Genomic DNA, 21520 nt, shown 5'->3' with positions numbered 1-21520 from the left:
CTGTTCCAGCTTTAAAAGGAAACTGTGACACCTGTTACAGCATGGATAAGCTTTAAGGACATCATGCCTAGTGAAATAAGGCAGGCACAAAAAAGATAAATACTATGATCTCATTTATATACGGTACCTAGAGTAGTCAAACTCATAAAAACAGAAAGTAGAAGGGTGGTTGCCAGCATTCGTTGGGAGGGGAAATGAGCTATTTAATGGGTACAGAGTTTCGATCTTTTAAGATGAAGAAGTTCTAGATATTGGTTGCACAACAATATTGAATATATCTAACTCTCCTAAACTGTGCACTTAAAAATAGATAGGATAATCAATTTTATGTTATGTGTCTTTTACTCAAATAAAAAAAAATTAAGAAAAGAAAAAAAAGAGGACTGAAGGTAGGACAGAATAAAAAGTTTTCATAGATTTTGTTGGATGCTTTTCAATATTTTCTAGAGCCTTATAGGTTGGTACACTGATTCTTTGATATATTTTATTTCAAGATTTAAGATTATTCCTTGGCATAGGGTTATAGAAGGGTCACTGTCACTTCTGTTAGTCATATTTACTATAATTAAACTTATTTCAGAAAGGAGGTTGTGAGATGCTTGTAAGTGGAATCTATGAGAAGAGAGATTTTCCTGAGTTAATTGGCTGACATCTCTCAGGAGAGAGAGATGAACAAACAATGTGTATTCTTGTAAGAGCAATGATTTGTGTTGGAATTAGCCACATAATTTTATAAGCCAAAAAGCATGATATATGTTAATCTCCTGGAGAAAAGAAGGGTGTGCTAAAGCAGAGGCACTGGGTAGCTGCCCGCTCTAACATGGGCTGTAGCAGCAGCTTATGAGGGGCACAAACACACCTGGCTGAACTGCTGATTTTGTATATAGGTTCGAAGTCCAAAATTGAAAATTTTGTTTGCATGTGGATTCATGATTTAGAAATGTTCATTTTGTAGTTTCTTAAATTTATTTTATTTAATTTATCTAATTTTTATCTTCTTAGAGAGTGGGGGGAGGGGGGAGGGGGAGGGAGAGAGAGAGAATCTTTTTTTTTAATGTTTATTTTTGAGAGAGATAGAGTGTGAGTGGGGGAGGGGCAGAGAGAGGGGGAGACACAGAATCTGAAGCAGGCTCCAGGCTCTGAGCTGTCAGCACAGGGCCGAACACAGGGCTCAAACCCACAAACTGCCAGATCATGACCTGAGCCAAAGTTAGACACTTAATCCACTGAGCCAGTCAGGTGCCCAGAGAGAGAGAGACAGAAAGAGAATGAATCTTAAGTAGGCTCCACGCTCAGTGCAGAGCCCGATGCAGGGCTCAATCTTGTGACCGTGACCCTGGGATCATAACCTGAGCCATATCAAGAATCAAACGCCCAACAGACTGAGCCGGCCAGGTATACCTGGAAATGTTCATTTTGGGAATCAATCATTTGTTAACTCTAGTTAATATATAGATTAAAATGAGACTATTTGCAAAACCCCTAATGCCTGATACAGTGTAGTTATTCAGTAAATGTTAGTGCCATGTTTAAGTTTGATATTTTTCTGTGTTATAAAAAGGGAATTGATTGACCAGAAATTTCCCAAAAGTATGTTGGAATCTCTTGAAACTTTAAATTGTAATTTATTGCTATAAGTTACACCAGTATCCTGTGACTCTATGACATGCTTGTTCTAATGACTGACTAATGACTGACTTGACTAATGACAGTCCTAATGACTGACTCCTCTGATTTGGTTCTGGAGGGGTCTTGTAGACTAGGAAGGTACAGCAAGTGGACTCTCAAGTCTGCTCTTTGGGAGGAGTGCCAGAAAGGTTTAAGAAAAGTGACTGGAAGTGGAGAATTAGCCTGCCACAGGATGAAATGGGGTTTTAGAGTTGGAAAGGAACGTCGGAGGTGGTTTAGTCTGACCTCTCATTTTATGGCTGAGGAGATAAGTATAGAGAAGTGAGTTGTCCAGTGTCATAGCTGTAGTGGAGAAGCCAGTCAATGACTTATGAAGGTTCTGATATCCAAACATTATAGAACTTAGACTAGGGGCGCCTGGGTGGCGCAGTCGGTTAAGCGTCCGACTTCAGCCAGGTCACGATCTCGCGGTCTGGGAGTTCGAGCCCCGCGTCGGGCTCTGGGCTGATGGCTCAGAGCCTGGAGCCTGTTTCCGATTCTGTGTCTCCCTCTCTCTCTGCCCCTCCCCCGTTCATGCTCTGTCTCTCTCTGTCCCAAAAATAAATAAATGTTGAAAAAAAAAAAATTAAAAAAAAAAAAAAAAAAGAACTTAGACTATATAGCATGTTTACTTCTTCCTTTGAAAAGGCTGTGTGAATGGTAACATGTACATGTCATTTTAATTTTAAAAATAGATCTTCTATATTTATCAGATTTTTATACTTTTGAGTTTATTTAAATAGATTAACTGAACTAACAGTGCTACTGGAAGTCTTATAAGGAAAATCATTGCTTTAAGAGAAATAAATTCTTGCCTTTTTTCTGTTTCTAGGTTAAGTCACCAAACAAAGAAAACATGGTATTTTGAAGAATGATTAAACTCATGCTGCAGAAGAGGCTAAGAATATTAATGGCTAGATCTAGGTAAGTTGAGGTTTATCTTAAAAAAAAAAGAAAAAAATTAAGTTCACAAATTATATTCTCTTTTTTTTCCCCACAAATTAAACAGGATATTTTAATTGTTTTCTTGAATGTGGTCACATTGCGGTCTGAGTTGCTGTCCCCTCCAAAGAGTAAGGACAAGTGGCTTTAATTAAACTAAGCCAATGTTTACAAATTTAAAATAATCAGGGGCGCCTCAGTGGCTCAGTCAGTTGAGCATCTGACTTTGCCTCAGGTCATGATCTCACGGTTTGTGACTTTGAGCCCAGAGCCCTGTGTTGGACTCTGTGCTGACAGCTCAGAGCCTGGATCCTGCTTCAGATTCTGTGTCTCCTTCTTTCTCTGCGTGCACCCCCCCCCCCAATAAATAAACATTAAAAAAATAAAAATAAAAATAAAAATATTCAGGCAACTTGGTGCAATACCAATCTTCCCAAACGGTAGCTATCTTTTGTTCTTGAATGTCATCTCAGCTACTTTCTTGAGTGAGCATAGTTAGTCTATATAGGTTTTTGCTGAGTTATGAATTTGGTTGGGTAAGATGGTGAAATCATATGGTTTCTTATCAAGTATTTACAGTTTTAGTGCACATTATTAAGTCTTACATAACTCAGATGTGGTCTCCAAATATTAATCTGGTGGTCATAAATGCAGAATATCTAGTATCTTGTCTTTCCCCTTGCCTAGGAGTTTGTGGTTCTGGAGGAGGAGTCAGAGATGTGCAAGAGAGCTCCACACTAAAAAGTCTCCTTCTGTGCTGGAAGATTGACCACAACCTCCCGTTGCTCCAGCTGTCTAGTCTCTCACTCAGACTGAGCCTTTTCTTTAACCTTATGGAGGCCTCCTGTTCCTTTTTGCCTCTGGTTTTTCCATTTCATCAGCCCTCTTCTTTTTTTACTTCTTTCCCGACCGGACCTGATGTTCCGTCACTTCAAACCCCCTTATTGCCAGTATCCTCTAATTTCCTTGTCCTCTTACCCTCTGAGCCTGGGTCGCCGGAACCATCTGCCCTCTGGACGGCTGAGCACTGCTGCAAAAACAGTGCCATCTTCCTCTCCAACCTCTGCTGAACTCTGAGGGCAGCCTACTGAATAATCCTGCTACCTTTCGTGGGTAGCCCCCTGGTGAATAATCCTACCGTTTGCCTCAAGTCCCTCATTCTGCAAACTTGCTTTCTATTTTACAAAGGGAATTTAGGATGATAGGTGTTACCTACTTCAGTTTTTCTGCTGGGTCCCACCCATTCTTATTTTCTTCCCTCTCTCCTCAGGACAAGGCAGTCCTACTTCTATGGGCAGACTTCTCATTCTGAGCCCTGGAACTCCTCTTCTCCAGTCTCCCTGTCTGTCTTGATCTACCATATAACTCATTTTTTTCCTTTGGTTTTTTTTTTTCCTAAAAATTTTAACCTTTCTTGACCTACTGATTACAAACCTGTGTAAATCTATGTCATCTGAAAACAAATAACTCAAGCAGCATATTTTCTTTTGAAACCATGTCTGTCTACGCTGTCACGCTCTGCCCTTCCCTTTCTGAACCTGTTCGGGAAAGAGCAGTTTCTGTTCTCTGGGGGGCTACTTCCTTATCTTCCATTTGTTCACTTCAGTTTGGTTTCCGCCTCTACCAGACTCCCATGATGGAACCCTCCTTCTTGACACTTTCTTTTTTCAGTTTGTACGATTCTGATTTTTTTTTTTTCCTCCTTCACTCGCTTACCTCTACTCCAGTATTTCTACATTTGTATTCCCCAGAATTTTAACTGTAGACCACTCTCGATACTATCCTTGGGCAGTGTTTTCTGTTTTACAGCTTCAAATATTCTGTGTGTATCAATATTTTACCCCTTCCTCAAATCTGTACTCGTGTATTTAACTCTCTGTTGTATATCTCCATTTGGTTGTTCTCTAGCATCTCAGCATGGCTAAAACTGAGCTAACCACCATCACTTCCACTTGAAAACTACCATGCTTTTTTCTGTCTCAGGTTATGGAACCAGCCCCCTTCATCTGCCACACTGGAAGCTGCCTCTTCCTTCCCGTATGCCTAGCCAGCCACTTCGTGCTGCTCACTTGCCTTCCTAAATATTTTAAAAATTCATCTCTTGGGTCTCCCTACTACTGCTGCACTGGTTTTAGGTCTGTAGCATATTTCATTTCTCAATATTCCCTAACTGGTTTTTCTTCTCTGAACTGAACTGCCACTTAAATTTATTCTGCAGGTGGATATATTTAAAATGAAGTCATGAGCAACTCGCTTTCCTGCTTCCCATTCTTTACTGTGTTTCCATTATGTGTAGGATGAAATCCATTCTCCTTAGCATGGCACACGAGGCTTTTGTGTCACATACTAGGCTTTTAATTAATTGTTGTTGTGCCGAATTGGAACACTCAGTGTGGATAGAGTTTCTAAGTAGTTTGCACCGCCATTCAAATGTCCCTGACCGCACGGGAGGTGCTGCCTTAACAGGTAGCCCATGAAGGTGGCAAATAGAAGAATGATTTTCTAGGGGCGTTTAGCGGGCCAGCTGGTGGAGCGTGCGACTTTTGATCTCAGGCTTGTAGGTTTGAGCCCCAAGTTGGGTGTAGAGATTACTTAGAAAGATATTTAAAAATCTTTAAAACAAAACAATAACAACAACAACAAAAAAGAGGGATGATTTTTTGTTTCATTTGAGGAATTGTTTAAAAACACTCCTTTGAATGTTTTGAGGCAGAAGCCACACTATAGTAATCTTTTAGCTCTTTATATTCATGAGCAGGTCATTGGTAAGGATAGATGTATAATTTTAAAAAGACTTTGTTTCTGTCAATTATCCCTCTACTTTAAAAAAATGTTTTAAATATTCTTTTGCCTCTTTCTCATCATATAATTTATTAAATATTTTCAGGCATACCTTGTTTTATTGTGCTTTGCTTTATTGTGCTTTCCAGATACTGTGATTTTTATGAATTGAAGATTTGTGACACTCTTGCTTTGAACAAGCCTATCAATGCCATTTTCCCAACAGCATTTGCTCACTTTGTGTCTCTGTGTCACATTTTGGTAATTCTCACAATAGTTAAAACTCTTTTATTATTGTATTTATTATGATAATCTGAGATCGGTGATGATGACTCACTGAAGAGCTTAAATGATGGTTAGCATTTTTAGCAGGAAGTCTTTTTTAATTAAAGTACATTGTTTTGTTGGACACACTACTACACATTTAATGGACTGTCATATAGTGTAAACATAACTTTTTTTTTAAAGGTTTATTTATTTTGAGAGAGAAAGAAAGAACGAGCAGGGGAAGTGCAGAGAGAGAGAGAGAGGGAGAGAGAGAGACAGAATCCCAAGCAGGCTCTGTGTCATCAGTACAGAGCCCAACATGGGGCTCAGTCTCACAAACCATGAGATCATGACCTGAGCCGAAATCAAGAGTTGGAGGTTTAATGGACTGAGCCCCCCAGGTGCCCCTAAACATAACTTTTATATGCACTGGAAACCAAAAAGTTGATTTCACTTGCTTTATTGCAATACTTGCTTTTTTACTGTGGTCTAGAACCAAACCTGCAGTATCCCCAAGGTACGCCTGTATTAATTTTTCCATGTTTGTTTATTTTAAGAAAGAGAGAGAGAGAGTGGGAGAAGAGTAGAGAGAGAGGAAGAGAGAATCCCAAGCAGGCTCCAAGCTGTCATTGCAGAGCCTGATGTGGGGCTCGATCTCACAAACCCATGAGATCATGACCTGAGCCAAAATTAAGAGTCAGGCACTTAACCAACTGAGTCACCCAGGTGTCTCCAGTTGCATTAATTTTTAAAAAGTAAATATTGATGAACCATGTGCTATGTCAGGTGATATGCTTAGTGCTTAGAGAAGGCTCCTATCTTTAGGGAAATTACAGTGAAGTGAATGTTGATACAGATAAACAGTACAATAGAATATGATAAATGCCATGATAGAGTCATGTCCGTGTGACTGTGAGGACACTGAAGGACGTCTAGCTAGTTGGAGTCCCAGATCCTACCTCATTGTTCAGGACCCTTTATATGGTTTGGCCCCTGCTCTTGTTACAGCCTGCCTGTATTCTAGCTGTATTGGACACCTCACTTTCTCCTGAATGCAAGATCACCTTTCATGATCTCTCATGACCTTACCTTTGTACTCTTTTATCTGTCTCAACTACCTATTTCTGTTCTGTGTCCAGCACACCGTTTCTGCTCACCTTTTTAAGTACCAGTTCAAATGGTGCTTCCTGCCCTGTTAACCCAGAAAGTTATTTGCTCCCTTTACTGTGCCCACAGAACTCTTCTCAGATTCTAATATAAGGTTTAAACATAATGCATTATCTATTTACATCTCTGTCTCTCCCTTTAGACTCATGACTTTTCAGAAGTACATACTGTGACTTAATCATCTTTTTTTGTTGTTGTTAATGTTTGTTTTATGTATTTTAAGAGAGAGAGAATGGGAGCTGAGGAGGGGCAGAGAGAGTGGGGGGGGGAGAGAGAGAGAGAGAGAGAGAATCCCAAGCAGGCTCCATGCTGTCAGCACAAAGCTCAATGCAGGGCTCAAACTCATGAACTGTGAGATCATGACCTGAGCTGAGATCAAGAATTGGATACTTACCTGACTGAGCCACTCAGGTGCCCCCTGTGACTTAATCATCTTTATGCCATGATATTTAGCTGGCATATTACCTGGAGCAAACTACCAAACATGAGTCTTAACTTTACTATTTAATTTATTGCTTCTTTTGGTTTGTACACTAATATACTTTTTCATCTGCCTCATACTTATACCTGCCAGCCTTTTTTACCTTTATTTAGTACAGTTCAATTCATTCAGCTCACAAGAGACTTAGAGCTCCCCGCTCTGTGGTGCTAGGTGGTGTGTTAGGGCATGGGGAATGCAAAAACTGGATAAGGTCTGTCCCTGCTTAGGAAGGAGCTTACGGGGCGGGGGGTGGGGGGTGAGGGAGCAGGGAGAATAATACTTAAATAAACAGTGTGAAAATGCTATGATACTGGGAAGCCCAGGGTGCCTTGGGGGATACATAAAAAGTGTAACCCTCCCAGTTTGCTTAGAATCAGCGAAGCCTCCCTGAATCACTGTATTCTGATTGGATCTTAAGAAAGGAAAGGAGCAGCATGGAAGGGTGTGAGGGGACAAGCTGCTCTGGGGACTGTTTAGTATGACTGGGTAGGGCTTGAAGCAGAGACAAGGAGAGTTCAGACTAGATCTGTGTCCAGGGATGAGATTGTGAAGAACCTCATGTCATACGGACAAGCTTCAAATTTTTTTCCTGAAGATAATGAAGAACGACTGAAGAATTTTAAACCAATTTTACCAGATTTATGTTTTTGAATATTTAGTAGCTTTTTGTGCTTCCTTTCCTTCCACTTTTTCAAATATTATCACATTCATTCTGATTCTTTCCCTCGTTTGTAAGTAGTGTTTTGAATTTTATCTTTGTTCATTTGCAGTGTTCTTGAACACTTAATGTCACCTATAACCTACTATCTCTGACTTTGTGTGGGAAAGCAGGATTACACAGACATGCTGTATCAGTTTGCCAATATTCTCTGTGTTAAGTTACCCCTTGATTTTTGGGTTCTCTTTCTCTCTTAATGAACTGTTCCAAATTTGTTTTTGTGTCTTATTTACCAGTCAGCTTTGGCCTGGTTAGGTACATAAAGGATACTACAGTGAATAATAAGAATCAAAATACCTGCCAACCTAGAAGTCCAACATCCCTTTAGAAATTTATTAAAAGAAAGGTATGAAATTCCTGACAAACCATAAAGGGTTAATTCCATAAATGACTTCATTTAAATAGTGTTACATATGAGATAAGACCTTAAATTGGTTTTTGTTAAGGTAATTTAAAAATAGGCAGACCTTTGCAAATTAAACTGGAAATTTGAGATTTCTGTGAAGTCTACCTCATGCAACTATTCTCATTATCACTGAGCAAAATTCAGCAGCTGAATGTGTGAAATCTAGCTTAGCCCTATACCTTCTTGGGCTTAATTTTCCTCATCAAAATAATGCAGGACAAGGGGCGCCTGGGTGGCGCAGTCGGTTGAGCGTCCGACTTCAGCCAGGTCACGATCTCGCGGTCCGTGAGTTCGAGCCCCGCGTCAGGCTCTGGGCTGATGGCTCAGAGCCTGGAGCCTGTTTCCGATTCTGTGTCTCCCTCTCTCTCTGCCCCTCCCCCGTTCATGCTCTGTCTCTCTCTGTCCCAAAAATAAATAAACGTTGAAAAAAAAAAATTAAAAAAAAAAATAATGCAGGACTTGTGTTAGGTAGTTTCTTTCTTTCTTTTTTTTTAAGTTTATTTATTTTTAGAAACGGAGAGTGAGTGGGGGAGGGGCAGAGCGAGAGGGAGAGAGAGAATCCCTAGCAGGCTCCATGTTGTCAGCGAAGAGTCCGTCGCAGGGGCTGGAACCCACAAGCCCTGAGATCATGACCTGAAGTGAAATCAAGAGTCCGGCGCATAACCGAGTGAGCCACCTGGGTGCTCCTGTGTTAGATGGTTTCTAAAGTCTTTTTCTGTTTTACGATTTTTATATCCTACATTTAATAATTTTTTCCAAATTATCTTTCATGTAGCGCTCACATGGTCTTCTGAAGAAGCCATGGGTAGCTGTTGTAGCTGTCCAGATAAAGACACTGTCCCAGATAACCATCGGAACAAGTTTAAGGTTAGTAAAACTGGTTGAGTTACATCTCTCACTGCCTACTTGGATGTTCTTTTTCTTCGCTTAATATATCTTACTTCCTTACTTTTCTCTCTGGACCTTTTTATTTCTCTTTGTGTCCACTCTGCCTTTTCTTGTTTTAACAAATGATGACAGTATGTTCTTACTGACAGTGTGGAATCCTCTTTTCCTTTTCCTTTGGTCCTGAGTATCCAATTAGCCATACAGTTCTAGAAATACTTTTTTAAATGCCATTTTATAGGCGCCTGTTCAGTCTGGTCACCACATCCCAGTCATTGCTTCATGTGCCTGGATAATTTCTTAGCTGGACTCTACCCTTGAGTCCGTCACCTTTGTGATCCATCCTGCAGTTGACATCGTATTGATCTTACTCTTTCATCATCGTAAAACTTCCATGGTGTTCTGTTACCTAGAGCATAAATGTTCCATTTCTTACCTATTCACAGCCATTTAGTGTCTCTCGTAGTCTGACCTCAAGTTGTTGTAAGTCATAGCCTCTGGATCACACAAACCTAGGTGTAAGTTGAAACCCTGTGGCTTTGTAGCTTTGTGACCTTGGGCAGGTTTGTTCCGTTTGTGTACAGTACAGTGGAGAAAATCGTATTACCTGCAGTTTAGGATTGTTACGAGGATTAAATGGGAAAAGTATGTGCAAAGCGCTCTGCCTACCCCAGGAATACAGACAGTTCTCCTGAAGTGTTACCTGTCTGGCCATTTTCAGAAACTCAGCAGTGCAAGGCCTTCCCTTCCATGAACTCTGTGCCAGTCTTGTCTTGGTCTCTCTGAAACATACCTTCTTTGTGCTGTAGCACTGCATCGTCAGGATATGCCCTATAAGCCCTGACCCACCAGCTCTCTCCTGAGGCCCAGCTGAAGTCCCTCCTCCTCTTTGGTGAAGACTTCTCCAGCAACCCTAGGCCACAGTTGCTGTCTTTTGCAACCTCTGTTGCACCCATCTGTCTACTACTCCTATACAGCTTTGTATTGTTGATTTCATGTTTGTATATCTTATATTCTCACTGGGAATGTGAGTTGCTTGTGGGTAGAAGCAGATCTTACATTGCTACATAGTTCGTGCCCTGAAAACACATTGGTTGATGAATGAGCTAACAAAAGAGCGAATAACTGAACCAATCAACAATAGTGCATTTTGCCGACAAATTGGTGAAATGTGTGTATGACCGTCAAGTGGGAGCATCAGGTTAGCACTAATTGAACTTTCTTTTTTTAGGTCATTAATGTGGATGATGATGGGAATGAGTTAGGTTCTGGCATTATGGAACTTACAGACACAGAACTGATTTTATACACTCGCAAACGTGATTCAGTAAAATGGCACTACCTCTGCCTGCGGCGCTATGGCTATGATTCAAATCTCTTTTCTTTTGAAAGTGGTCGAAGGTGTCAAACTGGACAAGGTAGGTAGAGCCTTTAATTTTGTTTTTCTACAAACATTTTCACATTTGAAAATTGTTCTTTCATTTATCCTGTATATAATGTTTACATTAATACTTCACTTCTCTCCTGTCAGAAAAAAAATTCCCCCAAAGAAGTGGATTGTTCAGAGATATAATAAGCTATGTATTCATTTATCAGGCATTCATTAAGCATATTCTCTGTGTCCAGAATTTTGACTCATATTATTAACTTTAAGATTTTCAGCATATGATTAGTTGCAGTAAATTGGCTATATTTCTTTACTGTTATTACTTTTTGGGGAAAGAACCTAAACTTTGGAGTCAAAGAGAACATAGTTTGGTTTTTTTGCTGCCTATTGTGTGAAAGGCCTCGGACAAGTTACACGATTTCTGTCAAACATCAGGTTTCTGCTCTATCAGAGAGGTATGCTAATGCCTACCTTACAGAATTGTTGTAATAATTAAACAAGGTAAGGATCGTAAACCACCAAGTAAGGGACGGTCAAATGGTAAAGGATCATCTGCCCATAACGGTGATTTGGGCTCCCCCTGCTGTTAAGAAACAGTCTAAAGTAAGTGTTCAAATCTTGGTTTTGTCTGCCTTGTTTTGGGCCATCTCTCTTAGACATATGAAAATTATTCTGTGAATTTCCTTTTGGGCTTATGTTTTGAAACAGAATGTCATTAATTTATCAGACATTTATTTAAAAGGCCTTTCTTGCTGTCAGTGCATAGAACACTTAACTTCACAATTTTGTTCTTTGACAGGTGCTCCTGTATCTTTTTTAAAGCTGTGGCTACTATTTTTCCCTTCTATTTTGTATTTGTAGGAATCTTCGCCTTTAAGTGTGCTCGTGCAGAAGAATTATTTAACATGTTGCAAGAGATTATGCAAAATAATAGTATAAATGTGGTGGAAGAGCCAGTTGTAGAAAGGAACAATCATCAGACAGAGTTGGAAGTCCCCAGAACACCTCGAACACCTACAAGTAAGTACCTGTTTTTTCTCTTGTATTTTGAATAACAGACATTTATAAACTATGAATTATGGATTATTTAATCTGTAACATATTAGAGATCACCATTGGCTAACATAAGCATAATGGTCATCAGTTTTAAAAAACTGTTACGTCTATAATTAGAAACATTTTAAATATTTTAATTAGGAAAACATTAGAAGTTCCATATTATCTAAAATGTGAATGGAAAGTTGGGAGTGGAAGGGGGTGTTATTTGTGCTCTGGTTTCTGCTGTGTCTTACCAGAAACACCTTGCTTAATTCTCTCCAGGCCTATTCGATTCTCATTCATTTTTATTCTGTCTGTCCTGCCCCCCATATCCTGCTTTCCTTCTTAAACCAATAAACAAAAACTCAGCTCCAGGGTTTGCTGCTCAGAATTTACCTAATGGATATCCCCGATATCCCTCATTTGGAGATGCTTCCTCGCATCCTTCAAGCAGACATCCTTCTGTGGGAAGTGCACGCCTGCCTTCAGTGGGTGAAGAATCTACTCATCCTTTGCTTGTGGCTGAGGAGCAAGTAAGTGTGCGCTGCTGTCTGATGCGATAATAGATTGTGTGGGGTTAGAGCGTTGCTGCGCCAATACGTGAACATTTTAGTCAATTTGAATTGTAGCTTTCACTGTTTGCATGTGACTTTTGTGGTGAAGAGTCAGAGGAAACAGCATATATTTTCTGACATAGGCCAGATATCTACAAGCGTGGAGGGAAACGTAGCATTACAGTAGTTTTTAGGCTCACAGGAGAGATGTGTCTATGGATAAAGGCAAATATAACTAATGGCCAGTTCCTGTTATAATAACCTCCGATGCTTTTGGAATTTTTGCTGCTTTTTATATTAGTGGACTACTAGCAGAAAGGTAGATTTTGTTGTCAGGGTTTTTATGAAGCTATTTAATATCCCAGAGTATTACTCCCAGAGTATTTCATTTGAGAAATGAAGTATTTGGTTGAATATTGTCTCTATATTAATTAGTTATACATATCTTTGTATATCTTTGTATGTCTTTGTATATCTCCATATGTATATCTCCATATCATTAGGAGATTTTTACTGTTTTGAAACCTATTTCTTTGTGTTCTTTACATAGTAAATGAATTCTTGTGTTATTTACTATAATTATACTTCCCTCAGTTTTGCATTTTAATTTTGAGTTTTTCACATTTTATGTATAGTCTCCCAAATGTTTTTGTGTTGTTCCCTCACGATACCATTGACCTTTTCTAAATAGTGATGATTTCTTAGCAGGTGGTATTTATTTTATATCTATGCATTTTACAGTACTCTTATTAAATCCAGTAGATGCTCTTTTTATAGTCACAGCGTCTGTAAGTCATGATAAATTTGTCTCTTCTTTTTAATACTTGTTATTCTGTATTTCTTTTTTTCTTTTTAAGTCTATTTATTTATTTTGAGAGAGAGAGCGTACACTCACACGGGGAAGGGACGGAGAGAGAGAATCCCAAGCAGGCTGTGCACCATCAGCATGGAGCCCAATGTGGGGCTCAAACCCATGAACCACGAGATCATAACCTGAACTGAAGTCAGACGCTTAACCAACTGAGCCACGCAGGCGCCACTATTCCTTATTTCCGAATCATGTTTTAATGCATTGATGAGAATTTCTAAAACAACATCAAAACGATAATCCCCATTTGTTCCTGATTTTTTTTTAACAGACTGATTTTCATGTATCAAGTACAATGTGATGTGTTATTTTAGAGTATTTTTTTTATCAAGTGAGGAAGATCTTTCTACATTCCTCCCCTCTCCCCACCTTTTTATTAGTGAAAAATGGATACAAAAGCTTTGAAGGAAGAGTATATCAAGAAAGTTAATCGATAAACTTAACCGATACAGTCACCGATTTTTGTTCTTGTTTTAAGCAAGTTATTGATTCACTTTCCTGTCTTGTTTTAGGTCCATACCTATGTCAACACCACAGGAGTGCAGGAAGAGCGGAAACACCGCACAAGCGTGCACGTCCCATTGGAGGCGAGGATCTCTAATGCTGAAAGCAACACACCAAAAGAAGAACCAAGTAGTATTGAGGACAGGGACCCTCAGATTCTTCTCGAACCTGAAGGAGTCAAATTTGTCTTAGGACCAACCCCTGTTCAAAAGCAGTTAATGGAAAAAGAGAAACTGGAGCAACTTGGAAGAGACCAAGTCGGTGGGAGTGGTGCAAACAGCACGGAATGGGACACTGGGTATGACAGCGATGAGCGCAGAGAGGCACCCTCTGTGAACAAACTGGTGTATGAGAATATAAATGGGTTATCTATCCCTAGTGCCTCAGGGGTCAGGAGAGGTCGTCTGACATCCAGCAGTACCTCAGATACCCAGAATATCAACAACTCAGCTCAGAGAAGAACTGCATTATTAAACTATGAAAATTTACCATCTTTGCCTCCTGTTTGGGAAGCCCGCAAGCTAAGTAGGGATGAAGATGACAATTTAGGACCAAAGACCCCATCTCTAAATGGCTACCATAATAATCTAGATCCAATGCATAACTATGTAAATACAGAGAATGTAACAGTGCCGGCAAGTGCTCACAAAATAGAGTTTTCCAGGCGTCGGGACTGTACGCCGACGGTCTTTAACTTTGATATCAGGCGCCCAAGTTTAGAACACAGGCAGCTCAATTACATACAGGTCGACTTGGAAGGTGGCAGTGACTCTGACAACCCTCAGACTCCAAAAACGCCTACCACTCCCCTTCCACAGACCCCTACCAGGCGCACAGAGCTGTATGCTGTGATCGACATCGAGAGAACTGCTGCTATGTCAAGTTTGCAGAAAGCACTGCCACGAGACGATGGCACATCTAGGAAGACTAGACATAATAGTACTGATCTGCCCATGTGAGCCGGGAAAGCATTACCTTGTTTGCACCTTTGTGAAGTTTTCAAAAATGAAGATGCGAGTGCTTCATTTTCATTTCTAAACACTAACTCCTTTTATAGACTGATAAGATTTTTTTTTTTTCTGAATATTTCCTGTGCTTCTTTAACTAAAGGGAATTAATGTAGAGCAGGTACTCCTTAAAGAACACTCATTTCAGTATATACTACTCATTACTGTCCAGCAGCACCCCCATTCTCACAGTGCCTATTTAAAATGAGAGTTGAAGTGAGTGACAATGCTGGTTGATTTGTATCAATATTCCGGACGTACGCACATCATTCATGTCTAAGTCATGGTTGGCGTTTAAGACATTTTATAAAGCCTCTTGATAATGTGCATTGCTAACAGATAACTCTAGGCTTTGAAAGTAATATTTGTAGATTCACTATTCATGGTATATGGCCTCCGGCATGTAACGTGAGGAATCCTTTATTTCGTTAATTGTAGGCTTTTTGACTTGAGCCAAAACATATGTAAAGGAAGTAGAAGTACCACACCTCCTTATATACCAGTCAGTTCCTTTGCCTTCTGCGTTACTAGAAAGAGTCCTATGTCCGTGAATGTGGTTTGCTCTTGGTGTGTTGAAGGGCAGGAAGGAGTCAAGATTTTCTGTTCACTCATCTCATGATGTCATTTGAAGGGCATGCCCAGATATCTTAATGAGAATTCCACTAGACTCAAGAATCAGTCTCAGGTCACTTTACCCAAAAACTTTGGAAATCTGAACCACGATCTCTTGAAAGTTTCTCTCCTATAGATTATTAACCATAACATTGTTTTCTGGAGGCATCTGTGACATCAGGTTGCCATTTACCTTCGGTTTTTTTCCTTTGGTGTTTGGGATGTCTTATTTTGTTGCTTGATGTCTTTTTCAATTTAAAATGTTTGAGTTTGTATATAGTTTTGAAATTGGATTATGTGTTCATTGTTTAGTTTGCATTTTTGTCAAATTGTGGTTTTGAAGGTTCATTTGGAACTTACTGTTATTCTATAACAGGGTTGCCCTTGTCCAGTATTTATTTATATGCTGTTTACTTTTCAAGTTGATAAAAACATTCGCTCGATTTGAAATTTCCCTTGCGTCCATTGGTGATCTCTTTAACAGCTGAGACAAAAAGGAAGCAACTTTTAACACGCAGAGCTCCCTAACGGTACTGTTTGCTCTGTGGGCGCCACCCCCCCCCCCCCACCCCCCCGGCACTTTAGCAGTGATTCCCTCGTCACACGGCTGCGGTTTTACTCTGCCCACGGTAGTGCTCCTCGGCTCAGCTGTCCTTTCTCACAGCTGGGTCTTTGCTTATCCCTTGATTTCAGGAGAGTGTTAGCATTGTTGCCAGCATAGCAGGTACAGTGGAAGTCTTCTAGCAATGAGATTGTGTCATAATTTAGGATTTAAACCGAATTGAAGTTTCTATAAACTGATGAGACTCCACATGCCTAACTCTTAGAAAATCAGAATGTTCCAGTTTCTCAAACAGTAGAGAAGACAAGAGAAGGTAGAGTGGAAAGGTTAGGGTACTGTTTTCTCTAAATATGAGGGCGTTTGAGGTCATGATTTGGATCTATCTGATGTAACTAACGTTAATTTAGCATGAAAAGGTTTCAGTCATATAGCACCCAACCTGATCAGTAAATAACCTAATTATATAGGACAGTGACTGGATTAGCAGAATAATAGAGTGGGACCATTATAAAGAAAATAAATTATTAAAGGTGTCTGTTATTTTCAGTGCCATCGGTTTATGTGCATAGCAGAATTTTCTTTTCTGTGAACTTGGTGCTTGACTAAAGTGTTCACTGTTCTCTAAAAAGAGAATAGCGGTATAGGTGTGCAGTTTCCATTTTTAATATATTGTTCCATTTATGCTTTCTTCTGAGTAGAATGCTAATTGTGCCAAATTTATGTGTTGGTTTTTGTAACGAGGAATAAGAATAATAATGGAACCAGTACACGCGGTTTTCTCCAAAACAAGCAGGCAAGACAGAGCCTCCAAATGAAAGGGCTGACCTATTGATTCATTTTGGAGGTTGGATACTTTATTTTCTTTCTTTTCCTCATCATTTTCCTTTTCCTTCCAGATTCTAATTAGTCTTTATATATTTTAGGTAGCTCCGATATAATCATTGCAGTTTATGCTTTAAATACTGTGTGCTTTAAAAATGAAAATGGGACCAATTTGTCTGCTAAGAATTTGATTTTAGGTACTATGAGTATTAGGAAGATGTATACAACTGGTGTTTATTTCTAGATGTCTCTGGAAATCACCCGTGTTCCTATTTAATAAAAAGTAATGTGGAACACTACTTGTCCTTTGCAGTAGTCTAGCCATGGGCATTAAGCTCTGTCCTGGAAGAATGTACCAGTTACTAGGTACATTTTAGAACGAGATATTTTATTGGGATATAATTGTGGCCATAAGTTTCAGATTTTCTGAGACAGACCTAATTTTAGCTATTCTGTTCTTTGATAGACCATACGATCCCACTTACTGGTTTTGGAAATATACTCATTGTTTATATGCTCTCCCCCTGATAGAGTCCTCTTTTATCCATACAGGCGATAACAGCTTTTTATCCCAGATCAGGGGTTGGAAATTGATGTGGGTATTACCTGTGTTTTTTCTTCATGTGTTTTATTTCCCAGTTTCATCTTCTTTTAAAAATGAAAATATGGTGCCTTCCCTCCCTCCAGGAAGATTGGCAAATAGTTCCTTTTATTTACTGCTGCTGTGGAGTGATGAGATATGCACTTTACTCTTGAAGACTCAGCAAAAAGCTTTTCACTTCCCAGTATATCCAGAATAGATCACATTTGGGACTTAGGAAAATTTGCCAAGCAATCTTTGTTTTTATAGATATTAATGTTGACCCCACAGTTCAATGTTATAAGTCAAGCTAGTGTTTGTTTATTCCTTCCCCCTCAAAAAAAATCTGTGGCACAACATATAAAAATGTACCTCAATAATGTTCTATTAAAAATGGGACAGGGGCCTTATGTTTTCATAATTTCCCAATAATGTGCCACCGTATTTTTGCCTCAAGGTAAAGGTTTTAACAAGCTAAAAAGTACTTCCCACTTCCCCCTGTGCAGTTCGTAATCTGTAATGCCCAGTTGTTTTGTGCAATGTGTAGTGTGTGTGTGTATAAATATATATGTATGTATGTGTGGATATACATACATATATATATCTATATCTATATCTATATCTATATCTATATCTATATATATCTCCTTGAAATAGACATACCATCAAAGACAACATTCAGAAGTAACTGATGTATTGGCATCTTACTCATATTTCTGATATGTGAGGTATATGGTACTAATTACCCTTTCTCTGATTTTTGCCAAATTTGAATAAAGGCATTGGTACGAAATTACAGAATGTATAGAAAATGTTTTTGGCTTGAAAAATTAACAGATATTTTACAACATACTACAATATACTCTGCCCAAACCAGCACCCTATCTATCCTTCTTCTTCACATCCCTATTCCCCATTCCTGTTTCCTCATATTTTGGGGGTATAACACAATTCTTTTGTAGCATTGATACAATTGCAATTCTATGACAATTGGACAACAATAGCATGGAAACAGACTGGTATTAATAGTACAGTAGTCACCGGTGTGCCACATTTGCATTAGTAAATGCAAAATATACATTTTATAAAGGAAAAATTTTGTGTTATGTTTTTATTTTCATTACATTGTATAATATTGTAAGATTATTGTATGTCCTAATTTGCATTATAAATGTTTTTTTCCTACGTAAAGGCATAAATATAGCAACTTTGTATAAAGGTAGCTTATTAGATTTTTAATTTTTTCTTTTATAAAAAATTGTCTAACAGTGGGACTACCATTGCCAAATTGTATATGAAATAGGAATTTTATCCCCTATGGTTAATTTCTTTTATAAACATTCCATACTTCTCTAATAAAAGACATAAGTGATACTGTACTATGCATAAATTGTATATTAATGCTGTTTCATATCAGCATTTTAAATTTTGGTTTGCATTTTTAATATTGGCAAAATTTACCACTGTTGATTAAAACCTTGTTATATACATGTAACAACATCTTTTGCCCTCTTTCCCTTCCCACCCTTTGTTCTCTGTTTTTCCCTATCAGTGCCAACTTCATACATTTTGTAGCATGGCAATAAAATATAACTTTTACACTGAGGCCAAGTGTGGCTTTTTGGAGGACGTGGAGCTGGGAGGATTGCCCTCTAGTTGTTCTTTGCATATGACTTTTTGCCATATAAACCATATCTCCAGGCATGAGAAGTTATTTCATATATGATGTAAACATGCTTTTAAGGACAAGTGTGAATGTGCTTTTAAGCTTAATTTTTGTCATAACAAATAAGAACTAATTTTTTATCTTTGGAAAAGTCAGAGTTCTTGAAGTACAATCAAACCTTTATTAACTGGAGTACTTAAAGAATAAGCTAATAATTGAATTTAGTTCAACAAGGGCTAAGCAACACATTTTAAAAATCCTTATTTATTGTAGAGTATTAGTATTCTGTCCTAAAAGTTATATGTAAAATATGGTTTAATCTTAGATGATTTAGGATCTTGCAATGCCTTACTGTTGTCATTCTGGCATAAATTTCCGTAATGAGGTACTCAAGTTGATACTGGAAGCTGAGCTGACTATACACTGACCTTAAGCATTCATGAAAAACTGCTTTGTTGAATAAAATCTGATCGGAGTTCTTATGGTTACTTTCCCCTTATTGCCGAAAGTAGATTGCAATAAAACCCCAATAAAAGTTTGGTTGGATACCAATTTAAAGTTTTCCTGTATTTATATTTTACACATTTCTTAAAACTTTATGATAAGAGGTTTTCTTAGTCTTATATCGGTGCATCCATTTTCAAAGTGAACATATAATAGGTTAATGATCACGTTTCATCAGAGAAATGAAATTACAAGTATTTGACAAGACCCTCACAGTTTTATCTATGTGGTCATTCAAACGAGTAGTTCTCAGCTTTGGAACTCCAAACCTAGTCAATAGGTTGGTACTGCAAAGCCTATTTGGGTACAGCTCAAGATGGAGATCACTTAAACAATGAAGGGCATAGACAAGTCCACAAATGATTGGCTATTTACTATGTGCCAGATACCATGGGACCCATAAATTGGTTAAGATGTGGCAGAGACTGCATCTTGGAAAATTTGGACATTCATTCTCAGAAGTTAAAAACTTCTTTGGATTATTTCTGTATTTTTCCTTTGAGTTCCTTTGAAGACAGCTATTCATAGCTCATTTAATGAATGAGCACAAACAGGCCCTATGCTACTAATAAAGATAGTCCTTGCACTCGAAAGAATTTGTGGTTTAGAATAGCCCTTCTAATGAGGGTAATGCCCATCCTCCCCCCGCAGGGAACTAAGCCCTAAGACAAATTGTATATGATAAATTCTCTCTGATACCTCTAGAATGGTACTAACTATATACCTTAGGAGAATTGAAAAAATTGTTTCTCCCAATTCCTAGTATAAGTGGTATGATAAAGGCACATACAAAAGAAGGGCATCAAACTCAGTCTAAGAATGGAGATTTTCAAGAAAAGCCTAGAGGTGGTAATCCCTAAAGTTTTTGATGAGAGTCTTCACAGATTTAAAAGAAGAGAGGATAGGATGTCTTAAGGAGAAGGAAGAACATGTGCAAAGACACAGAGGTACACAAAGATCATGGTTGCTCAATGTTGGCAAGGGGTTTCATATGACTGGAGCATAGGTTGCAAAGGCAGGATGGGAGATAGAGAAGAAGGAAGAAATGAGATCACGTAGGAATTTTGTCTTAATTAAAATGGTGAGTATTTGGAGGATGTTAAACATTGGAGAAACAATAGTTGAGAAAGATTACTCTGACATCAACATGGAGGAACAATGGAGGGCATGACATTTTAATAAAGCAGGGAGACTGATTCAGAAGCTCTTACAAAAATGGAAACACATCGGGGCGCCTGGGTGGCGTAGTCGGTTAAGCGTCCGACTTCAGCCAGGTCACGATCTCGCGGTCCGTGAGTTCGAGCCCCGCGTCAGGCTCTGGGCTGATGGCTCGGAGCCTGGAGCCTGTTTCCGATTCTGTGTCTCCCTCTCTCTCTGCCCCTCCCCCGTTCATGCTCTGTCTCTCTCTGTCCCAAAAATAAATAAAAAACGTTGAAAAAAAAAATTAAAAAAAAAAAAATGGAAACACAACTGGATAAACGCCTATTCAAAGGCATTGTTGAAAGAGTATGTAGGTTAGTTATTGCTGTGTGACAAAGTTACAAAGTTACAAAACTAGTAAATAGAAAAACTGAAATCCAAACCCTTGTAGCCTGATTCCAGAAACTTGAGTGTTTAACCCCTAGGGGACAAGGGTGAAGAGTCAAAACACATGCAATGGGGAAAGGACAAATTGCTCAGAGTCCCCTCATAGGGGGTCTCCTCCTGGTGGTCTCTGGCCTAGCACCACTGGGAGCAAGGCCTGCCTCCTAGTCCCCATCCAAATGCCCCCCGTTATGCCCCCAACTTCTCTAAAGCCCAGGAGGGAGGGGGCATTGGTTTTTCCATCACCCATAGTCTCAGGCTTAGGTAAGACTCAGGCCTGCCAGAGGACATAGTATTTCCAAGTAAGCGACTTTGTCCGCAATGAAAACAGCCTTTTTTCAATATTGTGCAGGCATCTCAGCTTCTCATTATTGTGACTCTTCTCATTCCAGTATATGATTTAGGATCTGCCCATTAAAGTGCATTTCTTTTTAAAAAAATTTTTTTTTTCAACGTTTATTTATTTTTGGGACAGAGAGAGACAGAGCATGAACAGGGGAGGGGCAGAGAGAGAGGA

General features: G+C 39.0%; 1 protein-coding gene across 3 annotated transcripts in view; it reads left to right on the top strand.

The window, feature by feature from the left end:
- Positions 1–19465, top strand: part of FRS2 (fibroblast growth factor receptor substrate 2) — a 114026-nt gene extending 94561 nt beyond the window's left edge. For all 3 annotated transcript variants that reach the window (XM_025926624.2, XM_086712830.1, XM_086712831.1), the window contains 6 exons: positions 2501–2592; positions 9206–9297; positions 10547–10733; positions 11564–11722; positions 12110–12273; positions 13675–19465. In XM_025926624.2, the coding sequence (XP_025782409.1) occupies positions 9232–9297; positions 10547–10733; positions 11564–11722; positions 12110–12273; positions 13675–14625 (1527 nt within the window). In that variant the 5' untranslated portion in view covers positions 2501–2592; positions 9206–9231 and the 3' untranslated portion in view covers positions 14626–19465. The remainder of the gene's footprint in view (positions 1–2500; positions 2593–9205; positions 9298–10546; positions 10734–11563; positions 11723–12109; positions 12274–13674) is intronic.
- The last annotated feature ends 2055 nt before the right edge of the window (positions 19466–21520 follow it).

Source organism: Puma concolor, chromosome B4 (genome assembly GCF_028749965.1).
Source record: "Puma concolor isolate L17-30 chromosome B4, mPumCon1.1.hap2, whole genome shotgun sequence".
Taxonomy (NCBI): Eukaryota; Metazoa; Chordata; class Mammalia; order Carnivora; family Felidae; genus Puma; species Puma concolor.
This window is presented reverse-complemented; position numbering and strand designations above follow the sequence as displayed.